Raw genomic sequence first — 15,072 nt, 5'->3', positions numbered from 1 at the left:
CATGTATCAGCAATAGTACTTTTAAAATAAAAAATTCTCCACCTCTCTAGTGTATATTGATATTTATTCTCAGATTGAAGAGAAATGTGTCATTGCATTTCTGTGCAAATTTTACCCCTAGAGAAAAGGATGGTGAATTAGCCAGTAGTTAAGAATGGTAGCAAGAGTTTGGGGAGTGTGTTTGAATGAAGGTGGTGACCCCTGTTAAAGTAAGGGTTTGATCATACAGTGAGAAGTCTGGACATGATGGTGTATTTTGTTTTATGTTGATTATGTGTCTCACTGTTACGTCTACCTTATTTTTATCTTATTAGCAAAATTCTGTGTGTAGTAGACATTGTGTCAAGTTGATAACTTGGACAGGTATACAAAAATATGTCTACTTCAGTGTGCAAGTAATAAAATCATCATCCTAATTGCCATAATAGTCAAGGCCTGGTGAATATTTGGAGTTGACAGCCACTGCAGTTCTCAAATGCCCTCGCTTCACACACTGCACTGTTTAACCACCACTAGTTGCTGGTTATTTTCTTAAGTTGTTATTTTTCAATAAACATTATCTCATCATAAGCCATAAAATTGAGAATTGCTCAAGAGTAAAGAGATCAGAGGGCTTGAAAAGCAGAAGATCTTTTTCATTAACACTAGAAATGAAAAAAAGTAATAATGCTGGTGGGAATTCTTTTAAAATATTTGTTTAGGTTGGGTTTAAGCCATCTAGCTGTGAAAATAATAAACCATGGTAGCAATAGCAATATACTGCAATTCCCACAAAGCACATTCAGCACGATTTCCTTTTTATAAATAATAAAACCATAAATACATACGATGACTCTAAGATAACATGAAATTGCATTTGGTACCATGAGCCAGATGTTTTTCTCTCTCATCTATATTCTTTAAGGTCAATTTTTGTTCATGCCTCCTTCTTCTTTTCCACAATTATTTATGTAATCCATGAATAAATAATGGAATGGCATTCAATCCTGAACTGAGTTTGGCAGATTTGAGAGGACATATAGCTTTATCTTACACACAGTAGGCAGGAAGGAGACAGTACCTCAGAACACAGCCATTTAAAACCTTTCTAGGCAGCAGCAGATTTATTTATTCCATATGAGATCAAACATAACAAGTGCGTTCACATCTGATGTGTAGTGTAAGTTTGTTTATAGGAATTTTGGAGAGGATTTTTTGTAATCATTTTGCTTTTGAAATTATTTGCTTACAAGTTATTTCTTTCATTTAAAACCAGCTCTGATTTCTCCATAATGGTACAGACTCAGTAATTTCTGCAAAGTGAGATAGCCCAGTTACAAATGGTTTTCAACTATAATGACTTTTATGTGAATACTGAATTTGATAATTAGAATTGTCATAATATGCAATTTATAGACATTTAGTTAAATATTTGTTTTAGATAGTGTGCTTTTCATTGCATGTTGACACAAAATATTTTCAGGTCTCCATCATTATTGTAGACCCTATGCCTCTAGTGCCTAGTTGAGAACACAGCCCTAGTTAGAAAAATAGACTAGTTGCTCAGAGGCAGATGGATCCTTCCGTCTGGAAAACTATAGTAGAAAAAGAGACTATTTGAGGAACTTAGTCCTCCAAATGTCATCTCCTTGTAAGGAAGGATTTTTATGTGGCACTCTTGAGAGGCAATTATCTCCTCCTATTGAAAAGGAGAATATGTTAATGGGGGACAATAGGGGTGGAGGACTTTTTTATACAAATCTGTGACCAAGACAGACAGAAGCTAAAGGCCTTGGGTCTGTAGGAGCAGTGTTTTGTAGTGCCCTTCAACTTGGCCTTCAGTGCTGGAGCCTTTCCATCAGCATTTATTCTCCCATCTCTTTTGTTGAGGTAGGAGGCTCCATGGAGGTTATCTGGGTTATGGGGGCCTGCTGAGATCACTAGGTGTAGCCAATTCCTGCTTTTGATGGTGCCTGACCTCCAAAAGCAGCTAGGCCATAAAGACCTTTTACCAAGAAATAACCGGGATTCAGCTTCTGAATCATGTATGTCCCTGGAGGTTGGAACGACCTTTCTGTGCCCCCTAATCTGCCTTTAGCCTCAGGAGCCTGAATACCTTTTGGATACTCAGGCCTTTTTCTCTTCTGAGCACCTTCATTTAAATCTTGCTGGATACAACCCGCAGCACTAAAGGTTTGACCCATTTCCTCAGAATGCTCGCTACTGAACTAGAACTTTACAACTGGATGTCCTGCTGTGCAGGCATTTGCATCAGGCTCCTGTGCCCCCATAGCCCTCCCCTAACTACCCCATCATGCCTTCTGGGTTACCCCCAACAATGTAGCCATACCATTTATGAGGCCCTGAGAAGCAAAAAGGACCGTCACAGGGGACTCAAGGCTCCACTGTTCTTGCTCACTGGTTACAGAGCATGAGCAAGGGCTGTGGGTGGTCATTCAGAGAAAGATAAAGCAATGTCTCTGGCCCAGGACAATCCATGCAAGGTGGGTGTGTTCTGCTAAAGCTCCCTGTCCCAGGGCGATCAGGACTGCAGGGCTAATGCTTTATTCATCATGCTGCAGTGGCATCATTAAGAGCACATTTGTTTAAAGAGTAACTAACATGTTATTTGTGACCCTACTAGAAGAAATGTTAAACAGGATGAGCAACTGGCTCAGGCTGGTCTTGGTCTGATCTGGGTTTTATTGCAGGTAGATTTCCATAAATTAAAGGGCTCTAAGCAGGGCATTTGGGAAAATAGATAACTAATTTGCCGGTTTGCCACCACTTAAGGGTCAGTTATTTATCCACTACAATTAAAATATTCCACTTTGTAGCTTAATATGTTTTCCACGGTTGGGTCAAGGTGTAAAATGAGTACATAATGAAAAAACTGAGCACAAAACAGCACAAATTATAGAATTATATATTGTCTGATTTCCTTTACGTAAGAAGACAATAATGTTTACAGAAGTTGCTTTCTGTGTGTCAGTGCAGCTGAACAGACCAACATTGCCTTTCTGTACTGTGTATGCATACAAAATTATTCTTTGATTTGTGGCCATGTGTATGGTTTATAGAATTCACCTCTCTTGATGGCTGCATCTTTGAAGCCTGACATCCCCCTGAAGTCTTGTGCCAGAGGCATTATCCCTTCCTCAACATGACTCTTTCCCGTCTCTCTTGCTCTGGCTCAGGAGTCCATAGCTCTGCCATATTAGTTGAGGCTTTTATTTAGTTACAACATTCGGTTTACGTTGTCTACTCTTTAGAACTTTTAGAATGTGAATGTGAAGAGAACAAACACAGAAAAAAGTTGACCAAGGGGAGACAAGAATTATCTGATATGCCGTTACTTTCATAAATTTGCCTGTGGCTAGGTAAGATGGTAGTTAAGCCTCAGTATCCCTATTCCAGGGATAGAAGAGTCACTTTCCAAGGCCACATATCACTGCAGAAGGAGGATTTGAGGACAGAATTTAGATTTAGATCTTTTGTTCTTCAGATAGGTGCTCAGGAGGGAGAACGGTGAACTCTTAGGACTATTTGGCACAGTGAGCTGCCACACCCATCACTAGCTGAGGCTGGACAGTTGCCCATCAGAAACATTTTGGAAACATGTTTATCTGGGAGAAGTGGGAATTGATAAACTCAGATTTTACCTGATTCTTCAAACCTTGATGCATTACTCTATGAACCTGTATGTGTTTGCCCTGAATCCCAGGGGCTTAGAAAAGCTTTGCATAAAGTGGGACTCTTCTAGCTTTAATAGATCCAGGCTTATGTTTACTGATGATATTGCTTTCTTTAATAATTTACTCGCCAGCAAAGTCTAGCAGTGATCACGTTTTTTTTATGGTCAGTGTATTTTGGAAAGTAGAAAATAATAACATATGACAGTAGGTTGTGTATGTGGTTGATTGATATCCATGAATGAGGGGAAGGAGTTGAGCCATTATGTATTTCATAGACTGTCTTCAAGTCTAATGTTGCCCTTTTCAGAAAATCTCTAGAAGTCTAAATGTGAAAGGTCCTATGTTTTAAAACCTGCCTATACAAAGACTTTAAAATTATATGCAGTACCCTCCCTTCCCCACAGGGGATATGTGGCAAGACCTCCAGTGGCTTCCGGAAACCTCCGATGGTACCAATCCTTGTCTACATATTACCATAGTAGCATCAAGGCCTGTTTTCTTTTCTTTTCTGTTTTTAATGGAAAGAGGGTACTTTATACGTAAGGTCTCAAGATTTATTTTGTTATTTTTTCTATTTAGAAATATAAAGCATATTTTTCTCCAAAAGCAAAGTTTTCCTGAGAAAAATAATTTTACTTGTCATTTCTCTATGCTTACATATGTAATGCCAAGTGATATTTTTCTTTGTGCCAAAAGAAAATTGTTCTTATCTGCTGTCCTGCCCATGCTAGTTGAGTTGTCTCTTTGGCAAATTTGGTCATTTTGTTTGATTGCATGATTTTACAGGGGAGCCTTCAGGTCATGGTTCTTTCTGTCTCTTTCTCTCAATATGGAGTTCTTCAAAGACAGACATGCCGTGGGTAAAACCTTACCCATTTAGTAACCATGTCCTCTCTAAGACGGAAAGATGATGATTTGTAGTTTAAAATTGGCTGCCATACAAAGTAGAAAAGTGGAGGATGTAATCACAAACCAATAATGGAATTTCATGTTTGAGAAATGGTTGGGTCTGCTTTTCATCCTTTGTGGTGCATGCCAAATGGAAACTTTTCCTTCCTTCCAACAATTTCACTTCTTTCGTACTGTACATATATGCCTTTGTTACACTAATGTACTGCTTAATGGGTCTGGAGATGCAGTTATTTATAGATTTCAGCTCATTCAAAGAGCAGCTGTAAGAAGTCTCACAAAAGGTGAACATCATTGTAACCTGCTTATGACCCTGCATTGGTTGCCAGGGAGGTGTGGAATCTTAAAGCTTAGAGGGTGACTTGTTAAGTGCATCTAAAGCTTATCTTGAAAGATCTGACAGATTTTTTTTTTAATTGTCATTCTTTGACACTTTGAATTCATCTTTGTTCTAGTATACAAGAAAAATCCCTCCACCCTCATTGTGTTCTTTAGCTTTAAACTTCCAAGCTTTGGGACTGAACTCTGGAACTGAGATTTGTTTTTCTTGGTTCCTTTATTATTTCCTTCTTTTCCTTTTTTTTTCTTCATTTTTACTTTCCTCTCTTCTCCTTGCATGAATTAATTTGAGATTACATGTAAAATATTTATATTTTATATAAAATGTAAAATATGTTTTATAAATTTATAACTAATATATATTATATATAACTTATATATATATGTTATATAACTTTTATATATATATATATATATTTAACACCTACCACATTTCAGGTAGTTTGCTTGCTAGCTGCAGGGTATGCACAGATGATTAGTTTCCTTGATCATCCTAAGCTTATAGTTTATTAGGGAGATAGAGATAAACTAATTAGAATATGAGTGAAAGTGCTGGGCTAGAGCAAGGTACAGAGTGCTATGAGAGCATGTGGGAAAGAGTATATATCTCCTTTATCTTTCTACTTTAACAGAAAACTGGAAAAAGAATAAGAAGGGCATCTCTCTTTAGGTGCAATGTAGTTAGATACTAAAGAAGACCTTTTGATTTCATGGGTTTGATATTAAGTGCTGTCGGGTTCACCCCTATCTGAATTGATCTTTGCCCAACTCCATCTTCTGCCCATACTGTTTCCAAGAAATGGCTTTTCTCGCCATCCCTGAGAAAGAGCTTTTTAATGTTATTTGATATAATATTCCTACTTTACAGTCATCTCATCAGAAATTCCCCATGATATGCCTAATCTAAATCTATTCCTCAAAACCTCAATCCTATTATTTCCCATTAATCAGCTGACATTGATCATTAACAGATAACCACTATCCTCTGTATTTAACAGATTTGAGACTTTATCATGCGTTATCATGTAGGATGTTATAAAAATCCCCATTATTAGCTACCTTTCCATTCTTTTCTTGAAACTCCCCTCTAAGTGCTCCCCAATCCCCCAAAATTTACTCCTGTCTAAGAATCTGTAGACTTAGCTGACATTTCTGAGGAGGGACTGAGGAGAGATTTACACTGTATGCTTCCCAGTGAAACCACCTGAAATTGTTCATAAGTCATTGATCTTCTCTGTAGTTGTCTTTTTTTTCATGGATGGACACCAAACATCCCTTCTTTCTTTCCCCTCAAAACATTCAGCTTTTGTGTTTTCTTTTACCACACTTTACAGAGCAATTCCTACTCTGTCCCTAAACTTGCACATTCCACTCACCTCCCTTAACAATAAAATGAAACACCAGTAGTTAACAGGACCCATTCTCCTTAGAAGCCAGATTAGTAACCCGCTGCAATAATCAGAGAATGTCCTTTGGACTCCTTTTGTATTTGAAGAGATGATAGTGAGAATTTTACAAAATTGATTGAAGATATTAAGATTTTCAGTTGTTCCTCAGTGGGAAGATTGATCTGCAGTTACATAGTTTACCATTACAGGAAGCAGAAGTATCTCCCTTACTAGTCATAGACAGTTGCTTAAAAAATCGAAGAGTTAATACATAAGCATACCTATTTCACAGTTTTCTATATTGTTTTAAACCGTGGAACATTTCCATAACCTCAAGAGAGGATGGTACTGACTATGTGAAGATTGAAGTTAGGTATTTCCTTAGTGATGGAAGAGGAGAGTGAACTTTGGATGGAAATGTATCTTTCTTTTTACTATAAATAGATACCATGATAATGCTAATGGAGAGTTCTTATAAAATAAGGAAGTTGCAGATCCTGTATGAAATAAGCTTCCTTTGGTATCTTTTTTTTTTTTTCTTTTTCTTTTTGAGTTGGAGTCTCACTCTGTTGCCTAGGTTATAGTGCAGTGACTCGATCTTGGCTCACTGCAACCTTTGCCTCCCAGGTTCAAAGCCATTCTCCTGCCTCAGCCGCCCAGGTAGCTGGGACTGCAGGCACATGTCACCACACCCGGCTAATTGTTGTATTTTTAGTAGAGACGGGGTTTTACCATGTTGCCCAGATTGGTCTCAAATCCTGGCCTCAAGTGATCCACCCACCTCGGCCTCCCAAAGTGCTGGGATTACAGGCATGAGCCACCGTGCCTGGCCTGGTATCAACTCTTTACAAGACATTAACAAATCTGATTTATTTTTGCTATAATTATTTTGTTATTGAAGTAGGTATAAACCTAAGGACTTAGATCAAACAAAATCATGCTTTTTATCTTTTTTAAGACAGGGCCTCACTCTGTCGCCAGGCTAGAGTGCAATGGCACAATCTCAGCTCACTGCAACCTCTACACCCCCCACTCCCCAGCTCAAGCAATCCTCCCACCCCAGCCTCCTGAGCAGCTGGGATGACAGGAGGGCACTACCATGCTTTACCAATTTTTTAAGGTTATTGTAGAGATGAAATCGCCCTATGTTGCCCAGCCTGGTCTCAAACTCCTGGGTTCAACCAGTCCTCCCACTTTGGTCTCCCAAAGTGGGTTATAGATATGAGCTCATATCTGGGATTATAGATATGAGCCACCACACCCAGTCTATTTCTTTTTTTTAATAAGAAGGATTTTTAATACCTAACTGATCTCTACCCTCCTGTAATAGGAATCTGTGTTTTGTGGACAATTACAGGTAGGCTTTATTCTTCATGACGTGTGTATCCTTGCTACCTATAGAAATTGGAGAGGGTTAGAATAAGTTCTATTATTAATAGTGGGAGTAGCCTGTGCCCGTTTTTTTTTTTTTTTTTTTTGAGATGGAGTCTCACTCTGTCATCCAGGCTGGGGTGCAGTGGCGCGATCTTGGCTCACTGCAACCTCTGCCTCTCGAGTTCAAGCGATTCTCCTGCCTCAGCCTCCTGAGTAACTGGGACTACAGGCACCTGCCACCACACCCAGCTAAGTTTTGTATTTTTAGTAGAGACGGGGTTTCACTATATTGACCAGGCTGGTCTCAAACTCCTGATCTTGTGATCCTCCCGCCTCGGCCTCCCAAACCTGTGCCATTTTTTAAGCCAAATAGTATTTTCATAGACTTGATAAGTTTCAAAAACTATTTGCCCCATTATCTAGCCCAATGAAATACTGAGCATAAATATATTTTGTTGAACAGTTACGAAATTGGTATGAGATTTTGTACTTGAATATATCTTAACAGGAAACAGGTTAGATATCGGTTAAGGCCAAACAAAGCTGTACTTTTATCCTTGGCAGTTCGTATATCAGATTGTTTTGTGGTGCTCATACTTCATTAAAAGCTATAAGTAGAAACTGCCAGTTTCATAAATGGTCATGAATCACTTGAAAGTTTTTGTAGTTACAGAGGCAGAAAAATCCTAGAGAGAAAATATTTATACATCATTTAAGTTGCATCATATTATTTATTTTTATTTTGTTTTTATTTTTATTTTTTTTGAGACAGAGTCTTGCTGTTGCCCAGGCTAGAGTGCAGTGGTGCAGTCTCAGCTCGCTGCAACCTCTGCCTCCTGGGTTCAAGCGATTCTCCTGCCTCAGCCTCCCAGGTAGCTGGGATTACAGGCATGCACCACCATGCCCAGCTAATTTTTGTATTTTTAGTAGAGACAGCGTTTTACCATGTTGGCCAGGCTGGTCTCGAACACCTGACCTCAGGTGATCTGCCCACCTCACCCTTCCAAAGTTCTGGGATTACAGGCTTGAGCCACTGTGCCTGGCCTTAAATTACATTATATTATTTTATGTATTTAGTTTTTTAGAGATGGAGTCTCACTCTGGCACCTAGACTGGAGTGCAGTGGCGTGATCTCGGCTCACTACAACCTCTGTGTCCCGGGTTCAAGCAATTCTCCTGTTGTAGCCTCCTGAGTAGCTGGGACTACAGGCATGCGCCACCACACAGCTAATTTTTGTATTTTTAGTAGAGATGGTGTTTCACTGTTTTGGTCAGGCTGGTCTCAAATTCCTGACCTCAGATGATCCACCTGCCTCGGCCTCCCGAAGTGCTGGGATTACAGGCGTGAGTCACCACGCCCAGCCTACGTCATGTAATTTTATAAAGGAATGGTGGAAAATGAAATATTGTGCTCCAACTGAGGTGTGGCACGGAAAACTAGGGCAACACTTACTTTTAGAAATATCAAGTGTTATTCACTGTTTTAGAATTAATTACATAATTATCTACCAGAACACAAAGATCCCAGGGTACCTTAATGGAAACACTACATTTCCAAATAAAATAATAATAATTATCACCTACTGTATTCAGAGTGCTTTATTAGCTATAATTTTTTAACTCCCCACATCTCTGTGTGTAAATAAACATCGCTAAGGAGATTAATCTTTTCCATACTTTAGAAATAGTAAAACTAAGGCAGAGAAATTGATGTGAATGATGAATTAGGCATTATGGCCTTGAATCCTTTAAAGAGGCAGGTATTCAATGGGAACAATAGATGCTAACAAAGTACAAAAATCATTCTTGCAACTATTCATAAATTACTAGTTAGTAATTAATTAAAAGTATTACCTTTCTTCCGAAATGAGTGACCGAATCAATTTAAATTTTGTGAACAATGTCACGGCAGCCTTGAGACTATTGGAAATTCCTAAGATGTGACAGAGCTTGCTTTAGAATCACCATCCCAGGCACATGGTAGCTACACGAAGTTGTATGTCATTAAAACCATTGGATTGGGAGACTGAAGAGATGTAATACATTGAATGTCACAACAGTTTGATTGGGGGATAAATCTAGGTTTATACACCACATCTTGCCAACAGAACAATGCTTTGTTTTCAATGGAACAGTAGCAGTTTGTTACTGTTTTCAGTGAAACACTTGCAGTCTGTTAAGATGGCCATGAAAGTGTTAGGTAGAAACTATGGGTCTCCGGGACACTTGATGCCCCTTTATACGACTGTAATCACTAAGGTGAAAACTCCCATTGGAACAGACTGTTATGGAGTCAGGGAAAACTAAAACCATCCCTAAAACAGTATAGCAAAAAGTCAAGGTGAAATGTGGTGGGTCAGGCACAAGTCATGAGCCTACAAAGTAGAGGGATGTTCTCTGATACAGTGTTCCAGAACTGCAGTCATTAGAGAGAAAAAAAATGTGTGATTAATGCCCATTTGGGAAGAATCTGAGGCAGAAGGAGGCTAGCCAGCTAAACTTCATTTGGGGAGATAAGTAAGACAAATAGTGACCTTGCAAAGATCCGAAACAGCTCTGCTACAGGGCCATTTGAACAAAAGAATGAACACATTCTAGCCTGACTCTGCCAAGCTACTCTGAAATGGTTCGAAGTGGAGAGAGAAAAGTGCTTTGAGATTTCATCGTAGAAAGATCGTTGGTGAATGGACCAGACATTTAGGTTAGCTCTGCATTTCTTATGCTATTGAATTTATTTTCTATGGTGAGAATCTCTTTGTCTGATGGCACTCATAGCCTAAGGTAATCGATGCACAATACACATGCAGGGTCTGAGTTCATTTGGATAGTATAGTGGGAAGGAATAAAATATTTCTTCTCAGTACAATTTGCTCCCAAAGTTAGAATCATTCACTGTTGGATGATGATGATGATTCGTCTTCCTGATAGACAATTGGAAAAAAATTCCACACTATCTTACATACCCCTGTAGTTGAGGGATAGGGATTTGTTGAGACCATAAAAACTATTTGCTCATTATTCACCTATCCTTGAGAATTGAACCCTTAGCTTCCATTTGAATTAAACTTCTGCTCAACTGATCAGAAGTTCTTTTTGACAGTACAGTACTCAAGGAATTACTGATTCTTATACCTAAGAATGAAACAAAAAGACATGCCATTAAAGGTTCAAACTTCACATTAGAGATGCCATAAAAGGTTCAAACTTCAAACCATAAGATCTAATTATAAAATCGTTAACAGGAACATAGTTTAGAAAAACTTCTAAATTTATACTAAAATAAAAATAAATATTTAGACTTAGTTGTTATATCTAATCTACATAAGATCAAACTTGTCATGTCACCAGTTTTGAACTGGTGAAAGTACACTTAAAATATATGTGAAAGCTCTATGTTTTTGCATTTCTAAGGGTGGAGAGAAGGCATAGCATTTTATAAATTGTGTGAGATTGAGAAGAACTTTGTAACTTTAATGTTTGTTACTTATATTTATTAGATAAGTATGTTAATATATTTATACATATTTATATATAATATAGTCTTTTATATATTATATATTATATTATACATAAATATATAATCTATAAATATAGAATATATTTTATTATATATAATATATATTTTATATATATATGTGTGTGTGTATATATATATAAGCTGGGCAATTCTAAGGAAAATTCAAACCAAAAACCTTGTGGCCAGTTAAATTATCTTTCCAATGAGCTGAAAAAAAACAAATGCTCTTCCTTTGCCTCCCTAGCACCCTCTAGATCTTCCTTTGTGGACAGCATGCCATTCTTCTCTTTTGCCTTTCCGGACTATTGTAATTTAGGTACCCTCCTTTTCCAGCTGCATGGTGAATGGGTTCTTGCTTTTTTTCTTCCTCCTCCCAACTTTTGATCCTCTCTGAATACATTTCACAGACGACCATCTTCCAAAATAACAGCATCAATTAATTTTTTAACTTAAAAAAAATCTTCTTTAGCCCTGATTCTGCCCTCTCCATTGATGTCTAGCGTGTGTGGAAGAGGCTGTGCAGAGACTGATAAGCCCCCATTTGTGAAGGTGCTTCAGTTCACAAGGCCTTTGAGGCACTCACAAATGGCGCTGTTTATTCAGCCAGCCCTGGCTCCTGGTGATTCCATGAGTTGGCCCACACATCTCACAGGGCTCTAATAACTGAGCCACAAGACAGCCGCTGAGCCGTGGGAAGCAGCCTTTCTTCTGTGCCCGAGACTGGAAATCGGTCTTTGTTTTTGATTTTGAATAGATAACAGTTTGCTCCTTGACGTTTTATCTCAGTTAACTATTAAGGTTTCTCACCACACTTCTGTCCCGTTTTGCAGAATCTGATGACCTCCGAGGGGACCCTGCACTCAGCCATCAAAGTGCTCCTGCCCCGCTGGACGCTCATAATTCAATGGTAGATGCAGGTGGAGGTGAGAACATCACCCAGCTTCCCCAGGAGCTTCCTCAGATGATGGCTGCAGGTAAATGCCAGTGGCCAGCACAGGACACAAACAAGGCTTTTTTGAGTTCTTAGTGGAAAACTTGCCCCACCTCGAAAAATATGCATTGAACCAGGAGCCTGGGCCCTTGAAGAAATCAGTCTGTAGGACTAGTAACAATGAAAGAGCACTAAGTCAAATTGGACACATTTTTCTGTTTTGTTTTGGGTTTTCTTAAGCTTTGTGCTACTTGTTTTCAAAGTTTATTTATTTAGAAATCCTTCAGAAAAGTCACTTGAGGTAGACACCTGCATTTTCTTAACGTAATAATGTAAAAGTTTGTAAAGGAGGGAATAGGTTAGGAGGTAACACTTAATAAATTCAGTCAGGACCAGTTCTCCTGCTTGACAACGATTTTCTTATTAGATAGAAGGCCTGCCTGCTCAAGAATTACACCTAGAAACAGTAAGCCAATTAACTTGTTTTACCAAGAGAGTATTACTGCTTTGCCTCTCAGCCTTGTGACTTAACTAATGTTGTTTCACTGGGAGAAACAAACAATTCTTCAATTTTTTTCCAGGGGTATCTCCTTAATAGCATGCTGTGTATAATATAAACTACATGTCATTAAGTTTTCTCCCAGAAAGTATTTGGAAACACTTTATGTTTATGTCTGGAGAAAACATTGCTGTAGATTATAGTTTTTTATTTTTGTGTAGTTTGGGAATGTGCTAAATGAAGCCTCACATCTCTAGAAATGTGATTTTCTTTAAAACAAACACCCTTGCCTATGAACTCTAAATCATGGTTTGTTTTTCCCCACAGCAGCTGATGGTTTGGGGAGTATAGCAATAGACACGACCCAGCTCAACATGTCCGTGACAGATCCCACAGCCTGGGCTACAGCCATGAATAACCTGGGCATGGTTCCCGTGGGGTTGCCTGGACAGCAGCTCGTGTCTGGTAAGCTTTCTCCTGGTTTCAGAGATGCTTGCAGCAGTCCCGAAAGGTGTAGGTGACAAGTGCCTGGTAATCTCTCTGCACTGCGAGTGTTGGACATGGTCTTTTATTTATGACTGGGGCATGTTTGGCAAGTTGTACTTGAGATTCTTTTCCTCATCACCTTTCTCTTGTACCTAATAGCTGTTCTCAGAAAAAAACATGCTAACTATTATTGCTATACACAGTCTTGCAACATCAATTGCATTTCTTAAAATTGGTAAATAGAATGGCTAATATTTGTTTTCCAATTTGCAAAACTCATTCACCTATATTATCCCATTTGATTGCACTGTCTTCCCTTTATGATAGGTAGATATTTCTTGTTATTGCTCTTGTTAATGTTTCCATTTTACAAATAGAGAAACAGAAGAGCAGAGTTTAGGTATCTTTTCCACATTGAAGTGGCAGAGCTATAAACAGCTCAGGTGACACTAAATTCCCTGTTTTCTGTCCACCACATGGTGGAATCATAATACAATGCAAGCATTCAGTAGAGAAAATGTTTAGAAATATCACAAAGTCAAAAGTCATCTAAAAGATTTAATCATTGAATTTAACAGGTGTTTGCTGAGGATTTTACATGTGCCCTGTAAAAAGTGCTTTGAGAAACAGAATAAATATATATGTATATAAGTGTCTTTGAAGATCCTTTCTCTTTAAATTGAAAAAACAAAACAAAACACCAACACCTGAAAAACAATGATAAAAATGATGTGTAGAGTCAGGTGTGTTAAGTAGTGGTGCAGACTGGTAATGTAGTAATCAGATCAGTCACTGGGGCTTTAAGGAAAGATGTTATCAGGAAGCTGGGGCTTGCACTAAGTCTGGAGACATGAGTAGGATTTATATATGCACTCACTCATTCATTCATTCAACAAATATTCATTGAGCCACTGTCCTGGTGCAAGGGCTCCCACAGTAAACAAGACAGGTATGGTCTGCCCTCTCAGAATTTATAGTGGAGAGGTGACAACCAGGCATTATGCAGTAGTCATTGTTATAATGGCAGAAGAAAACTTCACTTTTGGCCATCAAGGTAGGTGAGGGTAGATGGTGTTCATTAAGTAGAAACCAATCGCTTTTGGAATGTTGCTAAATTTTACTCCCACATACCTGTGCACTTTATGCTGAGTTGACCAAGCATTTGTTTTTTGTTCAATAGTGGCCATAAATGAAAAATTGCAAATTAATTATAGTAATATATATGTGTGTGTGTGTATGTGTACATGTGTGTATGTGTATATGTGTACACATACACACACATATATATATGGTTTCTTTTTTAATATAACAAGAAAGAACATGAAAATGGATAAGAGACTAGGGAAAGTAGGCGACAAAGGAAATACAAAGGCTGAGTTTTAAAACATTACATTTAGGATATTTATTAAAGTCTTCAAAATGCTATCAAATTCATACAACTGAAGATTAGTCTGCTCTAGGGAGGTGGGTATACATAAATGACATTTTCTATGGCTTGAACGTGTGTTTATCCCAGGCCACTTTCCCCTAAAGCTTACCTAGACAGATACTTTCTTCTAATAACTTGAGAGTAAAGATTTCTATTTTTCCACCCAAGTTTCCCCAGTTGCCTAATTGAAATATTCAGAAAGCAGAAGTAAGTTACTCTTGTCTCACCTCCTACTTCTCTCAGAAAATGTTGTACGACTTCTAGAGTAAGCCAAAACCTTCCTAATTCATTATTTTTTTCTTGTGATTTTGAGTCTTCTGACATTTTCACCGTGACCAATTTACGATTTTCCCAGCAACTTGCCATGAAAAGAATTACAGCCCTACTCGTTATAGAAGATTTACCGTATCTGCCTGAATTACTTTTTCTATCTCCTGTGTTAGCCAAATTGCTTAAACTGTTTTTGAGCCTTTCAGGGTCTTTCTGGGCTTTCCTTCATCATTTACACAGCCTGATAATTTAACTG

The 15,072-nt window shown here is 38.3% G+C and overlaps 1 protein-coding gene across 9 annotated transcripts in view; it reads left to right on the top strand.

Moving 5' to 3' along the window:
- The window catches only part of ENOX1 (ecto-NOX disulfide-thiol exchanger 1), a 324,009-nt gene that overhangs the window by 103,178 nt on the left and 205,759 nt on the right, over positions 1 to 15,072 (top strand). For 6 of the 9 annotated variants that reach the window (XM_077974449.1, XM_077974446.1, XM_077974445.1 and 3 more), the window contains 2 exons: positions 12,032 to 12,175; positions 12,959 to 13,096. In XM_077974449.1, coding sequence (XP_077830575.1) covers positions 12,106 to 12,175; positions 12,959 to 13,096 — 208 coding nt within the window. In that variant the 5' untranslated portion in view covers positions 12,032 to 12,105. The remainder of the gene's footprint in view (positions 1 to 12,031; positions 12,176 to 12,958; positions 13,097 to 15,072) is intronic. The other 3 variants (XM_077974448.1, XM_077974447.1, XM_028837538.2) reach the window with 1 other exon arrangement.

The sequence above is a fragment of the Macaca mulatta genome, chromosome 17 (genome assembly GCF_049350105.2).
Source record: "Macaca mulatta isolate MMU2019108-1 chromosome 17, T2T-MMU8v2.0, whole genome shotgun sequence".
Taxonomy (NCBI): Eukaryota; Metazoa; Chordata; class Mammalia; order Primates; family Cercopithecidae; genus Macaca; species Macaca mulatta.
This window is presented reverse-complemented; position numbering and strand designations above follow the sequence as displayed.